The sequence below is a fragment of the Carcharodon carcharias genome, chromosome 10 (genome assembly GCF_017639515.1).
Source record: "Carcharodon carcharias isolate sCarCar2 chromosome 10, sCarCar2.pri, whole genome shotgun sequence".
Classification (NCBI taxonomy): domain Eukaryota; kingdom Metazoa; phylum Chordata; class Chondrichthyes; order Lamniformes; family Lamnidae; genus Carcharodon; species Carcharodon carcharias.
In genome coordinates this window covers 67,256,258-67,272,833 of record NC_054476.1, presented here as the reverse complement: position 1 = coordinate 67,272,833, position 16,576 = coordinate 67,256,258, and the positions used below count along the sequence as shown (strand labels likewise).

Here is a 16,576-nt window from a genome sequence, read left to right as displayed (position 1 = left end):
TGGGATATCTAGTCTTCCTGTGAATCATAATTTTATTTAAGTTTTAATCAGATAAAAATCATCTATATTAGACAAAATTCTCAATTCATAGTTTAGATGGATCTGGATATATATATATATATATATATAAAATATATATATTTCAAATCCAGTTATCTCACACTCTTCTGGAAGTTTCCAGTACAAAGCAAGGAGCTGGACTTAGAAACAGCAATTGCCACACACAGACTCATCACCATGTTAGAAAAATATAGCTGTAGATAACTGTTTAAATATAAACTGCTACCTAAAAGAAATTCAACTGTCCAAGTCTCATCTTCCACTAGCCTCAGATCCAACTGTCCTCTCCCTGGCTTGTGCAATTGCAGGAGATGTAAACCTGTCCATTTATCTCTCACTGTCCAAGGTCCCAAAATCTCATCCCATGTGAGACAACAATTAGGATATACTTCCTTTAATCCAGTTTACGTTATTTGCTGCTCACAATGTGGTCTACTTTACAACAAATGCAGATTAAGTTACTGTTTCACTAAACATTTCTGTTCTGTCTACTTCCCTAAGGCATGCCACTTTAATCCCTATTTTCATTTCATTTTGATCATTCCAGCTTTGGCTTTAGTAACTTCAGACACTTGGACTGTGTTCCAATTTTCTCTGAAAGCATAGGATAGTACGATGTGGGGCAGGTCAGTTGCTGCCCAGGGAAAGGGAATGAGGGTTAACATTTATGATAAAGACCTTTTATCAGAACACAACATTGATAGGAACCTGTAACTGCAAGATTGTTTTTTCTCCTCTTGTGACCAGAAGGCCAAAAGTGTTCTATCAGCATTTCACATTTTAAGGCAAAATCCATTCCATATGTAGAGGTTCATTTTTCCCTGTTTTCTTCTTGCCTTTTTACCTCAGCTTTCTGATTGTGTGGGTCACTCTCCCATGTCTTTTTATCCTCCAATGCTTGTTCATTATTTTGTCCTTTATATATCTCACCATCACCTTATGTCTGATCTTGCATATCATTTAATAGCTTTCTATGACATGGAGAGAAAGTTAACAGATTGAATGACTTCAAACAGAGATTGACATTTTAGCTCATGTTCTCCCCCTCCCCCTTTCTCATTCCAACCTCATAAAAATGCCTCCTTATCTTCAGTTTAGATGAAGCATGCACACTGAAATAGCATGGACAGCCTTCACTCTTTCCAAATGCTGACTGAATTGCTGTGTGTTTCCAGCATTCTTTGTTTCTATTTCTCAGCATGTGCAGTATTGTCTATTTATTTTTAAAAAATCTATTTGGTTAGTCATCTTTCAAAATGATTTGAAGCCAAAGAAATGAAGAAATTCTTTGACAGTGTGAAGGAATATAAGACTCACTGCACTGAGAAAATCTTCTTGATAAATCACAGCATTTGGGGGTTCTTCCCCTTTTCTGAGTTTGGAGACTGCTCCCTTAATTCTCAATCCTTTGGGATTCTGATCCTCTCTGTAAGGGAGTGGGGCCTTACCTTCCCTCCTTCAGATACATGGGGCTGAATTTTCTCCTTTGAGGTGGGAATCAGGAGTTAGGAAAAATCCTGATGTCACAATCACTGTTCTTGCCTGGTAGTGCCCGCCCATGTTATTTTCATGATGGAGTGGTGGGAATGGGCTGGAGTTGGGGCTTCTGCCTCCCAAAGCAGAGGCCACTTGGGGTGGCAGATGCTGAGGCAAGCAGGTTAGAGGTCTGCTTCCGTTCAATGGGACATCAGCCCAGTTCTGTACATGGGTGGTAAGCATCCTAGCACTCACCACCCCCCTACCTCCAACATGTCATACCCCTCCATATCTCCATGACCCCAAGTCAAAGATAGTCCTCTTAGGAGCTCATAAAATTTTCCAATATAAACAAAGCTCACAGTCCCCTTGACAGCTATGAACAACCCCTGCTGAGCTCAATCCATTAGTGGGGTTTGGAGCTCAGCCAAGCATTCAGAATGAGACTCCATTGCACAGCTCTGTCAACAAAGCCTCTAGAGCTGAATACATTAAAGCCTTTTAAGTAGTGGGACAGATGGCCATCTGTGCCACTGTTTTAAAGGCTGAACAAAATCTGACTTGTCAATTAATGAAAAGATCCAGGATCAAACTGACACTGTAAAATCTGAATCTCGATACTGTTCAATTCAGGACAGCACATTATCCACTGGATAAATTAATCTAATACATCTGAAGACTTTTCACTTTTACAATGTTGGTTAATTTAATGACCGCTTACCTCTCTAAACAAAGCCCTATCATAAGTCACTGCATTAAAAACATACATAACTTATCATGCAGCATTACATTATGATGTGAAGTTAACAACATCTTTTGAAGAATTAACAGGTGCTGTGGATAAAGGGGAACCTGTGGATGTACTTTACTTAGATTTCAAGAGACCATTGTGGAAAATAAAAGCTCATAGTGTTGGGGGTAACATTTTGGCATGGGTAGAAGATTGTCTAGCTAACAGGAAACAGAGAGTAGGCATAGTTGGGTCATTTTTTGGTTGGCAAGATGTAACAGGTGGTGTGCCACACAATCAGTGTTAGGGCCTCAACTTATTTACAATTTGTATAAATGACATGGATGAAGGGACTTAGGTATGGTTGCTAAATTTGCAGATGACACAACGATAGGTAGGAAAGCAAGTTAAGAGGACATAAAGAGGCTACAAGGGGACACAGATAGACTAAGTGAGTGGGCAAAGGCCTGGTAAATGGAGTATAATGTGGGAAAATATGAAATTGGCCTTTTTGGCATGAAGAATAAAAAAGAAGCATATTATCTTAATGGTGAGAGATTGTAAGCTCTGAGATGCAGAGGAATCTGGGTGTCCTAATGCATGAATCACAAAAGGCTAGTATGCGGATACGGCAAGTAATTAGGAACGCTAACAGAATGCTATTGTTTACTGCATGGGGAATTGAATATAAAAGTAGGGAGGTTATGTTTCAGTTATACAGGGCATTGCTGAGACCACACCTGGAGTACTCTGTACAGCATTAGTCTCCTTATTTAATGAGAGATGTAAATGCATTAGAAGCAGTTCAGAGAAGGTTTATTAGACTAATACTTGGAATAGGCAGATTGTCTTATGAGGAAAGGCTGGACAGGCTAGGCTTGTATCTGCTAGAGTTTAGAAGAGTGAGAGGTAATTTGATTGAAACATATAAAATCCTGAGGGGTCTTGACAGGGTGGATGTGGAGAGGATGTTCCCTCCTGTGGGAGAATCTAGAACTAGAGGTCACTGTTTAAAATTAAGCAGTCACCCATTTAAGAACCAATAAGGAGAATTCTTTTCTCTGAGGGTCGTGAGTCTTTGGAACCCCTTCTTGAAAAAGCAGTGAAAGGAGAGTCTTTGAATATCTTTAAGGCAGAGGTGGATAGATTCTTGAAACGCAAGGTGGTGAAAGGTTATTGGGGGTGAGCAGGAATGTGGAGTTGAGGTTAAAATTAGATCAGCCATGATCTTATTTAATGGCAAAGCAGACTCGAGGAGCCTACTCCTGCTCCTAATTCGTATGTTCGAACATACCTGTCAAAAGATTCCCAACTCCAGAACAGCCCTCTTCCATGGTTCATGACATCTTTGAACTGGAGTGAACCACATCTCCTTCAGGAACCTTCCTGACTCCATGAAATCACCTCCTCTGCAGTTGAGCCACGAGTACTGGCACTGCAGCGTGCAGGTTCATAACCCATAACCTTATCCCGTGCCTTTAACGACACCATACAACGGGAATGGGGCCATGATCCCAGAATCACATCGCACCCATTTCTTTCTCTCCCCACACCCTCACTCCCCAGCCCAACAGGTGTTGGCAAAATCCAGCCCAAAGTCTCTTCTTCCCTCCCTCAGAATTTACGGGGAGGTTGTACTGCTTTTCCTCCTGCTTACCTTCACAGGTGCTCCTGTCAGCCAGGAGTCGGAAACCAGTACGACAGGAACAGAGGTAGCTGCCAAAGGTGTTGTGACAAGATTGGTGACAAACCCGGCTCTCCCCGATCCATCGGCACTCATTCAGATCTGAAAGGGAAAGAGAATTGCAATTATCACATGGGGTCAATGGCAAAGAGACAGTAAGAGCAGAATAAACCTGTCACTGTGAATATATGTGGGTAAAACGAGCAGACGGCACGGTCAGATCAATTAAATGTGAGTTCACACTCTTGTTATGAACATGAGGTTTCATTCAATGCTTATGTTTGATTTGTCTCCTTTAATTCAAGGTAAAATGGAGAGGGGCATGTGACCTCCTACTAGTTCTGCCCTATGACAAGCCCATGTCATTTGGTTACCATAGGAACAGGGGGCCCAGGATAAGTCCTATTGAAACTCAAATAGCAGCTTTCACACTTGGACAGAGGGAAAAGCAGCTAGAAGGACAAGGGCAGCAGGTGCATGACAACGCCACCACCTGCAAATCCTCCTCCAAGCCCACACCAATGTGACTTGGAACTATATCGCCGTTTCTTCATTGTCACTGGGTCAAAATCCTGGAACTCACTCCGTAACAGTACTGTGGGTGTTCTTACAATACAGGGACCTCAGCAGTTCAAGAAGGCAGCTCATCACCACCTTCTCAAGGGCAATTAGGGATGGGCAATAAAAATGCTGGCCTAGCCACCGATCTCTACATCCCATGAAAGAATAAAAAATACTTGATTTTGACATGGCCAGGAATTGTGTTAGTCTGGAATCGTGTCCTTAGTCAAAAGGGCTGCTGCAGGGTCCTAATGTCCATCTCTTAATGGATGAAGAGCATCAATTCACCACATGTCTCTGACCAATTTGTCATATATGGAGAGTATATTGAACCAACTGTCCTGCTGCATTTTCCCAATTCTGCCAGCTAGCCTGGTGTTATTGTCTTCAGGTTTGCGTGTGAATCTGACCTGATATACTTAAATGAGTCCCAGGTGTTAAAATGGTCTGGACCTCATGTTGGCAAGTCAAGGGAGGTTTTATGCTCATGCTGCTGATCCACCACTTGCCCGTATCAGATAAAATTGGCACCATGGTGACTTACCTTTTCTCTTAAAGAGAAAAGATTGGGTGTAAAACGGGAACTATCGCCAGTGGTTGGGGATTCAAGGACTATGGAGATGGTCAAAAAACTGGAAACAGATCTTTCAGCAGTGAAATTCTATTAAGTTAGTAAGACACAATCCTCCCTTAACAAAACCATGCTGACTATGCCTGATCAATTCATGCCTTTCTAAATGATAGTTTGTCCAGTCTCTCAGAATTGTTTCCAGTAATTTGCCCACCACAGAAGTCAGACTGACCAGCCTATAATTTTCTGGCCTATCCCTCACACCCTTTTTAAACAATGGTATAATGTTCACAGACCTACAATCCTCTGGGACCTTGCCTGTATCTAGTGAGGATTGGAAAATGATCCTCAGAGCATCTGCTATTTCCTCCCTGGCTTCCTTTAACCACCTGGGATGCAATCCATCCGGCTCTGGTGATTTATCTATCTTCAAGGATGTCAGTCCCTCCAGTATATCCTCTCACTATGCTTATTATATCTAATAATTCACACTCCTCCTCTTCAACTAGAATGTCTGCATCATTCCTCTCCTTTAGTGAAGACAGAGACAAAGTACTCATTGAGAACGCTGCCCACCAGTTACCATGTGCATCTTTGATAGGCCATAACTTTTCCTTAATTATTCTCTTGCTCTTAATGTACTTGTAAAACATCTTAGGATTTTCTTTGATTTTACCTGCCAATATTTTTTTGTATCCTCTCTTTGCTTTCCTAATTTCCATTTTTACTTCACCCCTGTACTTTCTATACTCCTCTAAGCTTTCTACAGAATTGAGTCTTTTGTGACTGTTATAAGCTTTTTTTTTCTGCTTTATCTTGGCTGTGTATGCTTCTGGATAACCAAGGGGCTCTAGATTTGGCAGTACCACCCTTTTTCTTTGTATGGACATGTCTGCACTTTTAATGCAGAATTTCACCTTTGAATGCCTCCCACTGATTTACCACAGTTTTTCCTTCTAACAATTATGTCCAGTCCACTCTTGCCAGCTCACCACTCAACTTTGTAAGATTTGTCTTCCCCCAGTTTAGAACTTTTACTCCTGCTCTACCTTTGTCCTTTTCCATAATGATGATAAATCTAACTATATTATGGTCACTATCTCCAAACTTGTCCCCCACTGCTTCTTCATCCACTTGCTCAGCTTCATTTCCTAGGACTAAATCTAGAATTGTGCCCCCTCTCATTGGGCTTGTTACGTGCTGGCTAGAAAAGTTGTCTTGAATGCAGTTCAAGAATTTTGTGCCCTCTGTGTCCTTCACACTGTTCACATCCCAATTGATATTAGGGTAGTTGAAATCCCCAAAAAGTACTGCCTTGCTGGTTTTGCACTCAGAAATCTATCTACTTATTTGCTCTTCTAACTCCCTTCCACTATTAGGGGGTCTATTGTACATTCCTCGCAGTGTGACTGCCACTTTTTTATTTCTGAGGTCAAGACATATGGCTTCATTTGATGTTTCATTTAATATATCATCCCTCCTAACAGCTGTAACCAATAATGCTACACCCCCACTTTTTTTATCCCCCTCCCTATCCTGCCTGAAAACTCTATATCCAGGGATGTTTAGCTGCCATTTTTGTCCCTCTTTAAGCCAAGTTTCTGTTATAGTGATTAAGTCATGCTGCCATGTGTCTATCTGTGCCCTCAGCTCATTGACTTTATTTACTATGCTCCTTGCATTTACATATACACATTTTAATACTACCAAATTCCTGTGCTGTACACTTTTTAACCTGTGCTGCTTTTGTCTTTCAGAGTCACTCACTAATTCTTCTTCTTCCATTCCCTGCTCTGAATTTGCCCTCAGGTTCCCATTCCCCTGCCAACCTAGTTTAAACCCCTGCCAACAGCACTAGCACATCTCCCTGTGAGGATATTTGTCCCAGTCCTGTTCAGGTGTAGACTGTCCAACTTGTACAGGTCCCACCTGCCCCAGAACCGGTCCCAATGCCTCAGAAATCTGATGCCCTCCCTCCTACACCAGCTTTCCAGCTACCTGTTCAATTGCTCAATTCCCCTATTTCTATACTCGCTTGCATGTCAGACTAAGAGTAATCCTGAGATTACTGCTTTAGATGTCCTGCTTTTCAATCCCCTTCTGAGCTCTCTAAAGTCTGCTTTCAGGACCTCATCCCCTTTCCTACCTAAGTCACTGGTATCAACATGGACCATGACCTCTGGCTGTTCACCTTCCCCAGAAGAATGTCCTGCAGCAACTTCGATGACATCCTTGACCCTGGCACCAGGGAGGCAACATACCATCAAGAGTCACATCTATGGCCACAGAAACACCTATCTGTTCCCCTAATTAATGAATCCCCTATCACTACTGCTCTTCCCCTCTTCTTCCTCTCCTCCTGTGCAGCAGAGCTGCCTGTCATGCCACAAACTTGGCCGTGACTGCACTCTTCTGAGGAACCACTGGTATCCGAAACGGAAAACTAATTGGTGAGCGAGACCACAGGGGCTCCTACACTACCTGCCTAATTTTCTTGGAATGCTTGGCAGTCACCCATTCCCTTTCTGCCTCCAGGCTCCTAAGTTGCAGTGTGACCACCTCTCTGAACATGCTATCCACATAGGTCTCAGCCTTATGGATGACTCCAGGCGCCACTTGAGCTCTGAAACCTGGAGCTCAGAGTTCTGCAGGTGGTGACACTTGCTGCACGTGGTCATCGAGGGCACTGGTAACATCCACAACTTCCCACATATTACAAGACATGCATTTACACAACCGAGCTGTCCTGCCATGGCTTCAATTTACTTCCCTTGCGTTAACTTTATTTTACTTTGGTTTAGTTATGCAACTTTATTTTACCCAGCCTCGACTTAACTTTAGCTCCCTTTTGCTTGTCTTTCTTACTTAAATGTAAGTAGCCCTTTCTTTTAAAAAGAATGTGCTTTTCTAATTCTCAGCTACTTGATGACATTCCCTAACAGTGGTTTCTCACCAACCAACGAACTTATGTTTCTCCTGTGATGTTAGGTGCCAGGTGCTGCTGACTGCCTGGCTCAGGCTCCTCCTCTCGCACTCTTGTCCAGGTGTAGACTGCCTGTCCCAGGGTCCTCCTTTAGATTTCCTTCACATTTACTCATCTGGACTATTGGTTAGAGATCATCATCCTGCTCCAGGATCGAACTAGCATTGTTTCTCCTTTCCTTTGCCGTCATCCCTGCCCAGAGACTCCAGAAGCTGATGTTGCATGATTCTTGTTTTCTTCCCTTCTGTCTTGACTATAAACCACATGTACCTGTGATGTTCTTTTTCCCCAATCGTGTGATCCACTTCTCTTTTTTCCTATTCTTGTTTGTGCCACGCCTTTGTAGGCTCCATTGTGAGTGCATCTAACAGGGATGTATATTCTTCCAACCATTTCATCCACTGCCAGACCAACAAGCTCTAAGTTGAGATTCCATAACTTTCTCAGGCCTGGTATTAATTTTTTTACTGGTGTTTCCTTTCCTTTGTTTAATTAAATTTAAATTTTATTGGATCAACTCAACCAGGCACGTTTAAAAACAGGTTAGATTAATTAAAAAGTTTATTATGACCAGAATTATTTACAGAAACAAACAGTTTGGGGGGTACTACTGAACAGTCCAACAATGTATGAGAAGCCAAGAAACAATTTGCAAGGAGATATGATTAAACAATCCAAGTCAAATAAGGTCCAACTAACTTCTGCAGAGATGAAGAAGTTTTCACAAAGAAATAAGCAATCTCATTGAAATGATTCTATCCTATTGTTTGTGTTTACTTGTGTTTCAATACCCTGCTGCTTTTTATTGCTACATATCACCCACTCTGTAAATAAATCTGACTCAGTAGTTTACACCTAAATTCAGTGGTCCAACACATCAGTTTCCACATTCAGAGGTGTTGCAAGAATGTAGTGGCATTGCATGTATTCCTTAGTGATTAATTTGCTATGATTCAGAGTTGACTAATACATTTTGGCTATGCTAACCTACAGTCAGTGATAAAGTAAAATGTTTCACTTCAATCAGAGCTCAGTCTGCTTATGAAAACTTTAGACTGGCTGTGAACAAGCATTCAAGTACAGGCAGAAAAGCCCAAACTGTAACACACAATATACAAAATGTAAACATGAAAATGAGTAGCAGCTGATTGAGGGTTGAGAAGAACTTTATTCTATCTTAACCCACAGCCACCCAATTTGGCACAAAATATTCCGAATGTACTAGAGCTAGTCCAATGATTGGATCAATCATGGGTCAATCATGCACAACTGTTAATTTGTGTCTGGATGGGCACGTTAAATTGACATGCACTGCTGGAAGGTGGCGGAGATGAGTCTTGTAGGTGTGGAAATCTGGGAAACGTCCATGGTTTTAAAAACAAATTCTGAAGCTACATACTGGCATTTCCTGGGCTGGAGTTTGACGAGTGCCCATTCATTTGTAAAAAAGCTTGACTAGGCCTCAATCCAAGACAATATCAGTTGAATGACTTGTGAACTCAAAACACATGTAACTCAGAGGAAACCAACTCCTTGGCTTCAAAGCAAAGAAGAGAAAACGTTAAAAAAAAACCCATCAAAACGAAAACTGACAAACTAATATAAATTTCCCCAGTATGGAAAATAGCAGACTCGAGTCAGTTCCCTGAACAAAAGAAAGAAAAAAGAGGCCCGTCTCAGGTTGAGCCAGAATGCAAAAAGATCAACATACTACCCTGTGTGTAAATATTCTCACGGGGCCAGCTCCTTCAGTGATTTTCCCTCTTGGAATTACAGCAATTCTTAAACTGCATGTGGAGACCGGACAAATGAAGACCAATTGCTATTGAAGTGTCTCTAGGGAAAGTATGGGTACACAAACATACCATGCGGAATTACTAATAGCTAATGTCAAAGTGGAATTGTTTCACAGTGGATTTGGCAAATCATCTTTGCAAGAGGAGTGCTGGCCAAAAGCCAAATGACATGCTTTCCCCCTCTTTGCTGGCCACAAAAAGAAAAACAGATGTTTTGAAGTGATCTATGTTACATTTGCTATTACATTCCACATCTTTGAACCCACTAACTCATATTGATATGTAAGCAGATGTTTTTCTGTGTAGTTTGATCTCCAACGTTTTCCCTTCCTCACCTGAAGGCACCAGGGTACAGGCTAATGGTTGCTAGCAGCTTTTTTGTTTTAAATTTTCCTGGGAGGCGGGTGATGAGCCAAGTGGCCTCCTTCTGTGCCGTAATGACTCTATGACATGGGCAAGGTCAGATCTCTAACCAACAATCCCTCGTGTGCAAGCCAAGATAGTGTCTCAGCAGGATATTTAACTAAAGGAGGTATCACATCTAAGCTTGATCCTGTGCTTATAGGGTTGCCAGATTTTCAGGATTGACCTGGGGCCACTGGATGTGAAGATTAATTTCCAGGACGCTTCTGCAAACAACCAGGGAGAAAAAAATTATCATGGCATTAAAAAGGAATTCTGTTTCATTATCAATTTCTTTGAATACTTTTGACCTACAGTTATGAAAACATTGGAGGTGTGCGAGAGGTGGTGGGAGAAAAGGCTTTTTAACCGAGAGTCAAGAATCATTGAAATCGGAGAACAAAGAGTCTGTTTGTTTCCAAATTGGTGCACTGTGAAGAGGCAGGTTACTGGGATAGCAGTCAGGAAAGGGAGCTCTGCCAGATTTTCCCAAACCCAAACTTTGACTTATTTCCCCTTTTCCAGACTAGGAGCACTACTTCTGCCCCAGCTGCGATCAGCCCCGGAGCAGGAAGCGTGAGGTCTTCTTGGCTGATCAAGTCAGTGGATGGATGATCCAAAAGACATTTTCGTTCTTCACCTTCACCTGTGCTGTTCTGCTCTACATTTACACAAACCTCCATTAAAAAGGGCTGACCCAAATGATGTTACTTTACTTTAGGAAACGGAAAATGCTTCTTTTCTCAAGAATTAGTTCTGAGTTCCATTGTTAAGGAATTGTTAAATTGGTCTGAGTTCACCCATTTTGCTGGTAAAGACAAATGCAAATTTTGAGATACACTTTTAGTATCCAACACTTGAGGTGGGGGGAGGGGGGGTGGTGAGGGGAAATAGGGAAATCCACTTTCAAGATGGAATTTTGGGGGCTCATGGTGGGGGCTCTGAAAATAAGCACAAAAGCCAGGGGCGACCCCACTTTGATCGTTTGTGAAACCCAGGTCACATTTTACAGGGGTCAGCAACTAATTAGTTGTCATCAAGGCCAATCGGAGGGCAGGAAGCTCAGCAGTCACAGCCAGGGACTGTGCCTCGAAGAAGAGGATACCAAGGACAGATGCTGCCCTTCCTCTCCTGTAAGTGGGGTTTGAGGGTCCCAGGGCTCATGGGCCACTGAATGCATGAATAGGAGGACCCCTCTTCCCGAGCCAACAGGATGGCCACCAGTGTTCACTAAGCAGTCTCACGGCACGATGGAAGAACCATGCACAGCTCGTAAAATACCTGCACCACTTAAGTAGCTCAATAGGCCCCTGGGTGGAAGGTCCACCCGCCACCTTCCCAACCACTGGTAAAATAGCACAGTGGCAGAAAGACAACAGTCCTTCCAACCCTGCCTTACATCACCTTTTTTACAGCTCCCCTGCCGCCAAAATCCAGCCCCCAGTATCCAACACTCAGGGAGGTACTGAGATATGCTCTCAGTATTCAGCACTCAGCAGGAGGAGAGGGATCCATTCCCAGTACCCAACACTCGGTGGGGGAGTGACATAAACTCCCAGTATCCAATACTCAGGAAGGAAGTGAGATATGTTCCCAGTATTCAGCACTCAGTCGGTGGGTGGTGCAGTGAGATACATTCCCAGTGTCCAACACTGGTGGGGCAGGGGATGGGTGGGGTGGGGAGGACAGTGAGATAAACTCCCAGTATTCAACACTGGGGTAGGGGGTAGTGAGATGCACCCCCAGAATCCAACACTGGGGGATGGGGCAATGAGATACACTCCCAGTATCTGACATTGGGGGGGAGGTCTGAGATTCATTCCCATTCCCCAACACTGAGTAATTAAACTGAAGGAAAATTCCAAATGATGAATGTAATAGGAAAGATATAGAAAATATGCTTTCCATGGATAGAGGCCAAGCATTTTCACATACGCTCTGTGTAAAATTTAAAGCCAAAATAAAAGCCAAAGAGATGAAATCAATAAGAGAAATGCCAGTCAAGGTAAGCCATAATGAAACTGTCAAATAAATTGACCTCTTCTTCCATTTTTTTCAAACTTGTCAATGTGGCATGTTTCACTAAAAGCTTTGTAGGGCTACACTGACACAGGCAAAGTGACTGGTGGGTTACAGCCAGTCAGTCCCTCTGTTTCCTATTACTCCACACTGACAAATCAACTCTGACAGTCCGTCTATTACCCAGCTCCTCTGGGTTTTATTTAGTGAATTTGAATTCTAGAATGAATGCCACAGTGGGTCCTCTCTTTATTACTTAAAGCTGAAATATATTAAAGTCGAACATCACAGTATTTGCAATTTTTGCTGGAGTAGAACTTTGAGCCCAGCCCAGCAGTTGGAGAACAGGAAGAGTTGTTATTGTTGTTGTTAGTGTTGTTTGGGTTTAGCTTGGCCGCATAGCAACAAGAGCAAATCACCAAATTTTTTTTGTAGATTGGGACAGTGTTTGTTGGTTCTACATATTTTATTTCTGGTACTTTTTCCAGCTCTTTTCTTCCTCTGCTTGCAAACTTTCTCTTCTATCTTAGAAAGTGAGAGGATTTGACCAACATTTTTGAGTAACAGAGGACACCAGTCTAACCTGTCAGCACTCCTGGATAACCAACATTAATGCATAAACATCTAGATCAAATCCATGAAGGATTTCACCAATTCACATACGAACAAGGAGCAGGATTCGGCCATTCAACCCCTCAGGCCTGTTCCATCATTTAATAAGATCATGGCTGAACGGATTGTAACCTCTAAACGGCATCCCACTTACCCTCAATAACCTATCACACCCTTGCTTACTAGGAATCTATCCACCTTGGCCTTAAAAATATTCAAACACTCTGCTTCCACCCACCACCTTTTCAGGAACAGCGTTCCAAAGACTTACAACCCTCCGAGTGAAAAAATTTCACCTCAACTCTATTTTAAATGGGCGACCACTTATATTTAAACTGTGACCCTTTGTTCTAGGTTCTCCCACAAGAGGAAACAACCTCTCCACATCCACCCTGTCAAGACCCCTCAGGACCTTATATGTTTCATTTCAATTAAGTCACCTCTTACTCTTCCTAACTCAAGCAGATACTAGTCTGTCCAAACTTTCCTCATAAGACAACCCACCCATTCCAGGTATTAGTCCAGTAAATTTTCTCTGAACTGCTTCAAATTTATTTACATTATTTCTTAAGTAAGATGACCAGTACTGTACACAGTGGTCTCAGTAGTGCCCTGTACAACTGAAGCATAACCTACTTACTTTTGTATTCAACGCCCCTCACAATAAGTGATAACATTTTATTAGCTTTCCTAATTACTTGCTGTACCTGCATACTAGCCTTTTGTGATTCACGCAGTAGGACACCCAGATCCCTCTGCATTTCAGAGCTCTGCAATTTCTCACCATCTGGATAATATGCTTCTCTTTTATTCTTCCTGCCAAAATGAACAATTTCTCACATTAAACTCCATCTGTCAGATCTTTGCCCACTCACTTAACTCACCTATATCTTTTTGTAGCCTCCTTATGTCCTCTTCACAACTTACTTTCCTACCTATCTTTGTGTCATCAGCAAATTTGGCAACCATCCTTTCAATCCCTTCATCCAAGTCATATATAGAAATTGTAAACAGTCCCAGCATTGATCCCTGTGGCATACCACTCGTTACATCTTGCTAACCTGAAAAATGCCCATTTATGCCTATTCTCTGCTTCCTGTTAGCCAGCCAATCTTCTATCCATTCCAATATGTTACCCCCTATACCATGAGCTTTTATTTTCCGCAATAACCTTTGATGTGACACTTTATCATGTACCTTTTGAAATCTAAGTACAGTACATCCACCAGTTTCCCTTTATCCACACCACATGTTACTTCCTCAAAGAACTCCAGCAGTTGGTTAAACACAATTTCCCTTTTACAAAACCATGTTGACTCTGTCTGATTACCTTGGCTTATCCAAGTGCCCTGCTATAACCTCTTTAATAATAGCTTCTAACATTTTCCCCCGACAGATGATAAGCTAACTGGCCTGTTATTTTTGGCTTTTTGTCTCCCTCCCTTTTTGAATAATGGAGTTACATTTGTTATCTTCCAATCTAATGGGACCTTCCCCGAATCTATGGAGTTTTGGGAAATTAAAACCAATACATCAACTATCTCACCAGACACTTCTTTTAAGACCCTAGGATGAAGTCCATCAGGACTCAGAGTGCCCAGGTCAGCCCGCAGCTCCAACAATTTACTCAGTACCACTTCTCTGGTGACTGATTTTCCTTCTCTACTTCCATTTCCTGGTTTATAGCTGCTTCTGGGATGTTACTTGTATCCTCAGTAATGAAAACTGATGCAAAATACTTGTTTAATTCATTTGCCATCTCTTTGTTTTCCATCATCAATTCTCCAGACTCACTTTCTATAGGGCCAACGCTCACTTTATTAACTCTTTCCTTGTTAAAATATTTATAAAAACTCATACTATCGGTTTTTATATTTCTGGCTAGCTTTCTCTCATACTCTAATTTTTCCCTCTTTATTAATCTTTTAGTCATTCTTTGCTGTTCCTTATACTCTGTCCAATGTTCTGACCTGTCACCAGCCTTTGCAGAATTATTTGCTTTATCTTCAAGCTAACATTTTCATGTTCATCTTTTGAACAAACATATATTGAGTGTATGAGCAAAAATCTTAGACTGGCTTCTCAAAAGGCTTGGCCACATTTCAAAGAGTGTGGGAACTTTCGTTTTTAGACATTTCTGACATTCCAATCGTTTATAATCTTGGCTAAGCTACAATGAACATGGTGGCAAGAGCACTTGTTTTTTATTCATTCACGGGATGATGGCGTTGCCAGCTAGGCCAACAGTTATTGTCCATCCCTTGTTGCCCTTGGGAAGGTAATCGTGAACTGCCTTGAACTGCTGCATTCCATGTGCTGTAGGTACACCCACAGTGCTGTTAGGGAGGGAGTTCCAGGATTTTGACCCAGTGACAGTGAAGGAACAGCAATATATTTCCAAGTCAGGGTGGTGAGTGGCTTGGAGGCAAACTTGCAGGTGGTGGTGTTCTGATATGCTTCCCTTCTCCTTCCAGATGGTAGTAGTTATGGGTTTGGAAGGAGCTGTCTAAGGAGCCTTGGTGAGTTCCTGCAGTGCATCTTGTAGATGGTACACACTGCTGCTACTGAGTCGGTGGAGGAGGGAGTGAATGTTTGTGGATGTGATGCCAATCACACGGGCTGCTTTGTCATGGATGGTGTCAAGCTTCTTGAGTATTGTTGGAGCTGCACTTATCCAGGCAAGGGGAGAGTACTCCATCATTCTCCTGACTTGTGCCTTATAGATGATGGACAGGCTTTGGGGAGTCAGGAGGTAAGTTAGTTGCCGCATGATTCCTATCCTCTGATGTGCTCTTGTAGCCACAGTATTTATATGGCTAGACCAGTTCAGTTTCTGATCAATGGAAACCCCCAGGATGTTGATAATGGGGGATTCAGCGAGCTAATGCCATTGAACATCAAGGGATGATGGTTAGCTTCTCTCTAGTTGGAGATGGTCATTGCTTGGACTTGTGCAGCACTAATGCTACTTGCCACCTGTCAGCCCAAGCCTGAATATTGTCCAGGTCTTGCTGCATTTGGACATGAACTGCTTCAGTATCTGAGTCATCGCAAATAGTGCTAAAAATTATGCAATTATCAGTGAACATCCACACTTCTGACCTTATGATGGAAGGTCATTGATGAAGCAGCTGAAGATGGTTGGGCTGAAGACACTACCCTGAGGAACTTGTGCAGTGATGTCCTGGAACTGAGATGATTGACCTCCAACAACCACAACCACCTTCCTTTGTGCTAGGTATGACTCCAACCAGCGGAAAGTTCTCCTGACCTCCCCGATTCCTATTGACTCCAGTTTTGCAAGGGCTTCTTGATGCTATTTTTGGTCAAATGCAGCCTCTGAGTACAGCTCTTTTGTCCATGTTTGAACCAAGGCTGTAACGAAGTAAGAAGCAGAGTGATCGTGGTGGAACCCAAACTGATCCTCACTGAGCAGGTTACTGCTAAGCAAGTGATGATTTATAGCACTGTTGATGACACCTTCCATCACTTTACTGATGATTGAGAGTAGACTGATGTGGCGGTAATTGGTTGGGTTGGTTTTGTCCTGCTTTTTGTGTACAGGACATACCTGGGCAATTTTACACAAAGCCAGGTAGATGCCAGCATTGTAGCTGCACTGGAACAGCTTGGCTAGGGGCATAGAAAGTTCTGGAGCACAAGTCTTCAATACTATTGCCGG

General features: G+C 42.4%; 1 protein-coding gene across 1 annotated transcript in view; it reads right to left on the bottom strand.

The window, feature by feature from the left end:
* Nucleotides 1–584: 584 nt before the first annotated feature.
* LOC121282841 (von Willebrand factor C and EGF domain-containing protein-like) overlaps nucleotides 585–16,576 on the bottom strand; it is a 159,605-nt gene continuing 143,613 nt past the window's right edge. The window contains exons 9-10 of the mRNA XM_041196654.1: nucleotides 3,924–4,052; nucleotides 585–694 (exon numbers count right to left, since the gene is read on the bottom strand). Coding sequence (XP_041052588.1) covers nucleotides 585–694; nucleotides 3,924–4,052 — 239 coding nt within the window. The remainder of the gene's footprint in view (nucleotides 695–3,923; nucleotides 4,053–16,576) is intronic.